The 7,119-nt window shown below is 37.5% G+C and overlaps 1 protein-coding gene across 2 annotated transcripts in view; it reads left to right on the top strand.

The window, feature by feature from the left end:
• gnat2 (guanine nucleotide binding protein (G protein), alpha transducing activity polypeptide 2) overlaps positions 1–7,119 on the top strand; it is a 50,479-nt gene that overhangs the window by 38,337 nt on the left and 5,023 nt on the right. The window contains exon 2 of one of the 2 annotated variants that reach the window (XM_025901979.1): positions 2,705–2,825. Coding sequence is in view for 1 of the 2 variants with exons in the window: in XM_003444818.5 (XP_003444866.1) it covers positions 6,139–6,244 (106 nt within the window). In the remaining variant the exon portion in view is untranslated. Of the gene's footprint in view, positions 1–2,704; positions 2,826–5,911; positions 6,245–7,119 lie in introns of those variants that run through there. The other variant, XM_003444818.5, reaches the window with a different exon arrangement.

Below are 7,119 nucleotides of genomic sequence, written 5' to 3'. Positions count from 1 at the left end.
ATACTAAAAAACACATGTGAGGAAAATCGTTGTGTACGATTAAAGAGGGATTTACATGGCGTCAGTGTACTATATTTTAATTCACATAATTACACAGAAACAGACAACCGACAGAAAATGTGTAATTTTCATATTGGTACAGGAATAATAAGATTGAACATTTTCTGATTATGGAACACAGTCGGATATGAGGTCTGTCTATAAACACAGCTGGAAAACTGACAGCTGGAAGTCTTTTCTGTTTCTCCTTCATCCTTGAGCGTGTAACTACTGCTGACAATAATCAAGACCTTGGTTGCAACAGGGTTGTCATAAGATTTCCTCTTTTTATGTTACCGGAAGACAGCTTAGTTTTAGTTTCTGTGGCAAGCCGATATTTGATGCGCATTTCTTGATTTATAAGTGTATAAAATTAGATCTGAATTGATTTGGACGCACAATAATTGATGCCTGCAAGAGGAGGAAGGTGCACTTTGGAGTCAGCGCCCTCCCGTGGTGAAACTGTGAAACTGCTTGAAGGGGAAGCAGAAACAGCAGACTGTTTTTAATACTGAAAATCGAAAATTTATAGTATAATTTATAATTAAAGTATAATATATTTCTTCCAGCTATATTTGCCCACTTTGCTCACACTGCAAAACACAACTAGTTGCCCAATTTCATATTATTGTACAGCCAAATTTAACTGCAGGCATCCATGTATACTGGCTTTGCACACATAGACAGTCTTTTAGTTGGCTTAAAGTCAGGGCTCTAACAAGCCACTCAAGGACATTTAGCTTCACATCCCTAAGCCACTTTGTCCTTTTTGGTGGCGTATTTAGAAACGTCCTGCTCCCATTCAGCATTCTAATAGAGAGCCCAAGAAGCTTTCCTCAAACATTTTCTTGTTCTTGTTGGTATCAGCTCTTCTTTCATTGTTTTTGTTATATTGAAAAAACAGCCCACAGCAGACCGTTAACACCGTCAAGTATGATGGTATGTTTTATAGCCAAACAAAGCTGTTGGAGGTGCCACCTTACAAGCCAACTTTGTTATACAGTTGTCCAGTTTAGAACAAGTTATTGGTCACACCGTGTGTCTTACTAATGCTGTGAACAGTACTCAGAGAATTCATCAAAGCCTTTGCTGTCTTTTTGTACCATTTGCTAATCTGTCTGTTCTGCACTGATCTTGGCCTCCATCGATACTGTCACGACACACATATACAGCCATGAGTTTAAGCAGAGAAACTGAATCAGGGTGTTTTTAATGTCACAGCGAGGCTCAGTTTCCCAGCATGCTCCCTGCATGTGTTGCTAATGCATCACATGACATAAACACAGGCACACACTGGATATTTACAATAAATTTGATCTCAAAAATACAAAACAAATGTAAACAAAATCTATATAGACAAGGCAAAACTATAGACTATCTACATAATCAGACAATAAATGTAAACACATGAGCTATGAGCCATAAAAACTGCATAGGATCAGCTGTTTGTGTGTGTGTGTGTGTGTGTGTGTGTGTGTGATAGTTAGGAGATGACTTTCTCATTTATACATGCAAGTTTGCAACAAATCTCTCTATGTAAAATATCATAGAGCATACTTAAAAAATAAATTCATACCATTTCTATAGAGATAAAGCTCGCTGCATGATTGCCCATCAATGAGGATTACTATACCATCTTGTGCATCATGACACAGTTCCCAGTGTCATGAGTGGGAGTTCACTTATTTTTCTTGCAGGTTTGTGAGAAAGCTTCTAGACTCAACCTCATGAGCTCATCAGTGGGTGGAACCTCCTGTAATGGATCCTGCTGAGGATTTCACACTCAGGAGAGTAAAGACGATTCATTACAAATAACATGCTAGTGTGCCCCTATCAGGAGAGCGATCGGATTTCTCCAAGGTTTTAAGAGCACATGGCCAATTTCACAGAGGTCTCTGATCCTGTTAGTTGCCTGCTTATTTGGCAAGTTTGATTGTGTTTGGAGCTCTGCAATCCAAAGCTGCAGATTTACCAAGGAGAATCAGAACTTTGTCATCTATGCCATAAAATAACAATAAAATGATCTGCAACTGTGATGTTGGCAAAGTTTCAGTCAGGCAAATCAAAGAGAGGCAAAGCTGCATTATATTTCACCCTTTCTGAACTATGATGTAACATAGCACACTCCTACTCTCAGGTTGATCTGAGGCTCTGCGAGTAATCTCGTCAACAGATCAGAGATGCAGGTACTGAGCACAAAGCAGGGCTACACCTTCTACAGCTTAATGGGATTGGCCCCCATCGATAGATGTGCCACTGCGATTAGCCTGCTTGGAAGCAGTCATGCATTTGAATCTCAAGCTCAGAACTGCAAGCAGTAAGGAGAACAATAATAGTATAGTTTTTCAGGACAGAACTGGATGCTGACACGGTGCAGACATGAATAGCAGTATGGGCTAAGCGCTGTTTTTTGATGCACTGATGGAGGATACAGAGTGCATAATTAGCAAATCAACAATATAGAGTCTCTTGTTTCTTAGATGGGATTTGCTTAAATTTGACTATTGTTAGAAAATACTTAAAACAAGACACAAGCCTTTTATAAGTACAGCAGGAATTGTGTGTGATGCTTTTGTTTTCAGGATCCTACAAAGAAATCTGCCTCTTCTGCAGGATCATCACTCACAGGTCACACTTTTCCAAATACTCTCTGTCAATCCTTTAGTTGCCTGCTGAGCCTATTTGACCCTGACGTCACTGAACTGGACCTTGCACTTGGTGGCTGGAGGAAGAACAGACTCAAGTTCCATTAAACCCGCCCCATTTAGAAGAAACCCGCAAAATCTGTAAATATACATTTAAAAAAATACTCGCAACAGTACTGACAACTTTTACAGCTCAAGGGTAAAACTACTCAGATCTTACAAATCTATTCATGCACATCAAGTTGTCCTTTATATTTATATATATGCACGTATGTATTGTTTTAATGAAAAAGCTTTATGCAGTGATGCAGATGTTGGTGCAGTCTAGCAGGAGCTGGGTGTTGAACAGACTCTGGACTACTTGCTAATGTAATACTAATTTGAACACAGCAAACAAACGCACCTGTAATCGCTCCATCTGGCAGCTTTGTGGTGTTTTACAATCACACACTAGACAAGAACGAGGACATCATTTATTCTAATTGTTGTAAATTGACTACCAGATATTTCTGTCATTGTGATTAAGCACTTACATAACACTTTAACATCACCACACCTGGTGAACCAGCAGGGTGTTGGAAAAACTGATCCTGGGTCAGCCACAATCTAATGGCAGTGACACAATAATATATGACTTGGTGCTTGTAATATGAAGTTTTAGTCTTTGTGTGTGTGAAGTTCACACGGGTTTTAGTTGTAATCATTAAATGTTAATTGTTTATTTAATAAGAATACAAATACTCTCCAAATTATGACTTAATTTGCTTTTTAATTCTTCTGGTTTTGTGGATGGAGGTGTGACAAACAAGGGTTTTTTACCTGCTCTGCAGCCATTTTTCATAAATTTATTATAATTTTATTTACTTATTTATTAACTGAGCATTCAGTTTTTTGTTACAACTTTTTAAAACAAAATATAAGGCTTGAAATCACTGAGAATACATTTCTTTTATATGAATATATTATTTACATATATCTATAAAGATCTCTTGATTAATTTTTTTTCATATCTTGAGAGTGAAGTTGTTGAGTTCGTCTGAAAAGTTGTGCAGTGCCCGTCACAGTAGTGCATAGTTGACTGATGTAACAGTAAATATAAACATTACTTTATCGTACTTAATTAATTAGAACTGCTCTATATTCCATGCATATGATAATGCTGCAGGCATAAGGATTTATCATGTTACAGGCTTGTAAGACGAGTTTTGTGCAGCATGTTGCAGGCTGTAACAGTAAAAGACACACATCATAGGACTTACATGCAATGGATATGAAGTATTTTATGAAATCATATGTCAGATTAGGAAACTGATTATTTTAAAAGTACAAACAAATCGATCGTCAGTAAACTTTCACTTATTACCTGTACTTGTTTTCAGTTAAATGTTACACATTTGAAGTGAAATGTGACCATTTCTTTTTACCCATCATCTCAACATAATATCCACACACACACGCACAGACACTACAATATATCAAATTGTTGAACCCTATTTCACAAGCAGACAAAGTTACTGAAATAATTATTAAAACTAGCAAATACAGATGCAATCTTCTGCAAAACAAAGGTGCAACTTTTGGCTGTTTGACTGCGCGTTAGAGGCAGTGACATAGAGAAGCTGACCCATTCATCTCCCATGTTAGTGACTTCAAAGAGCCTCAGTACAATGAGTAGGTAATAGGGAATATGTGAATACAGGAAGGTTATACCTTTTTTCTTTTCGAAATAAATCCAATGCCTTTAAACTGATGATGATCATATGATGAACTTTAATAACATCAATGAAAACATCCACATTAAACTCAGTGTGATCAGCATTTGCATGTAACATATGACTATATTAGAAAGTTATTAATGCCAAAATGAGACCTTATGCTACAACTTATTCACATATACCACAAGTTGATATAGACCCATAAGACACTTTTAAAAAGTTTTTTTCCTGACTTATTAGAAAACAGAGAAAACATCCACCAGCACCTCTCTTCTGCATAGACATTAAATTGATGTAGAGTTGTTACTGAGGTTATGACACATCCCATAATATTGATCCTCAAAGTGGGTGTGTGACACTCATAAACGCTACCAGAATACGTAAAATAGTCATAGTACGAACGAAAAATTTTACATATGTTCGTTAAATATACTGAAGTTATTATTTTTTTAATATCAGCTGATTCTGAGGGAATCAGGTGGAAGAGACTGATTGATCTTTGATGGATTATATTGAACTAGTGTCACTGTCCCAGCTCACACTCAGGAAGAGGCGGGGCCTAATTATCTTCACAAGAACGCCATCTGAAAACAAATGATCCAAAGCAAGAAGGTGAAATGAAGTTTTCATGTTAAATTTTAGAAAACCAGTCAACTTTTTAAACACCCTGTCGGCGTCTGAGTCTACACCCAGTCTTCTGATTGAACTAGTAACCTCAAATATGGTGTCCCGGTTTAAGTCTTCTAACATGGAGGGTGAGGACGTAACAGTCCTGAATACTTGGCTCATTGACTTCAAACCATCAGCCCTGCAAGGATCATCAATCAACTCCTCCAATCCTCCAGAAACTGTACCTACAGTATCATCGCAGCTCTACTTCAGGGTATCCCACGGGAACATTTCTCAGATAGTTTAAAGTGTGTCAGATCCCCTTTAAACACACACAGATTATGTAACAAGGGATGCACATGTTTTCACTGAGACCCCACTGAAGAGCATAGTGCAGTGACAGTTGCTGTATTTAGCAGGTACCGCACCACCTGGGATTTAAACGTCTTAACTATAAGAAGTTTATAAGACTTTAATGCTCGCCCTCCCTGCTTCTTCCATGTGACCCAGAGTAAAGAGTCCAACAGGCAGGAAGGACTGCAAGCAGGAAAAGAAATACACATTTAACTACACATTTGTTAAAATAAGCATCGCAGTCAAATCGTTGTCTACTCAGAATATTTAAAGATTGTTACCACATCAGTAAGTAGATATTACAGATACAACAGAATGTTGTATCTAAGATGAAATATATTACGCACGGCCATTGTTGTTGAATCAAGGTAATTTATTTATATAGTTTATTTTACCAACATGCACACAGTTGTTGCGTAGTATGTGAATGTGTTTATTTTCTCATTTTCTTTACATCATTCACCACTGCCCTCATTATACTAAATGGATTGACTGGCCAATCAGGAAGAGACACCTCGTAAGTCAGGCTTTAAGCGCAAGTAATTAAAGGGTGGCTCTCTGCTTGCCAGAGCAGGTGAATTCATTTGATCCTTGAGAGAGCCATATCTAATCAAGCAGGGCCCGGAAGCCTCAGACTCCTCCTTCCCAATCCCCTTCCGCTCGAAAATCGCCTTTCACAACGATTAGTTGTTGTACCCAGATTTTCCTGCAGCTGTTCACAGACAACCATCAAAATTTCCTTCCTTGAGGATCTTGAGTTTGAGGAGGAAGAAAGTATGGGTGCAGGAGCCAGCGCCGAGGACAAAAAGTCCAAGGAGTTGGAAAAACAACTCCAAGAAGATGCCGATAAGGAGTCTAAAACGGTCAAGCTATTACTGCTTGGTAAGTGACCTCCTGAATAGAGTTGTGCTGTGCATCCTAGACTGCAGGAGAGGAGAAGTGCTCAGATCAACAGGTTTTAGCTGTTTTCATGGAGGATTCAGTAAAAAGTAACTTTTAACTTTCCATCTCTGGCTGCAAAGGTTTTGGTTTCCAGAGCAGATCCAAAGTTTTAAACAGATGCACAGAAAAAAATGTTTCTTCTAGTTTCAGACTGACTGGTGTGTGAAAGATAATGAATGTAACTTTACAAAAACACCTTAAAATGGAGAAATTAATTTACCTGCAGTCATCAGATACAGATAAATATCTTGGTGAATTGTTGCATAGGAGCCATGTGAGATGGTGTTAAACTGCTTCTTGCATATACTCACTGGTCATCTAAGTAAACAGATTATTGTTTTTTTAATATATATATATATAAAACTCTATCTTAGTTTATTAAAAGATGTGAGGACTGTTAGAGCTGTTTCATTGGCATGAGGTCAGGGGAGGCGAGAGATTAGAGAGATAAGAAAGCAGATTGAACCTTTATACCCACGGGTCTGTGATGAAGGCCATTTTGGAAATTGCAAGTTCCATTAACTGAAAAGTAGAGTAAAGCAAAATCTTAGACTAATGTTCGCCTATCTTTACAACCTGCTTATGCTTAATGTATCATGTTTAAAGTGCATTAGTCACAAAAAATTGCAAAATTTCACATTTATCGAAAAGATCTTCAAAAAGAAAAAGGAAATCTGTAAATATATATGCATGGAATCTAAAATAATATGTACCATTTAGGAATCTACTGCTGAAAAGAACTAATAATCATCTGACTTTTACTTCAAATTACTTTTCACTTCTGATGGAAGGACATTGGTGCTTAAAAGATCACA

The sequence above is a fragment of the Oreochromis niloticus genome, linkage group LG20 (assembly GCF_001858045.2).
Source record: "Oreochromis niloticus isolate F11D_XX linkage group LG20, O_niloticus_UMD_NMBU, whole genome shotgun sequence".
Lineage (NCBI taxonomy): Eukaryota > Metazoa > Chordata > Actinopteri > Cichliformes > Cichlidae > Oreochromis > Oreochromis niloticus.
The sequence above is the reverse complement of the archived record's forward strand: the minus strand, read 5'-3'. Positions and strand labels throughout refer to the sequence as shown.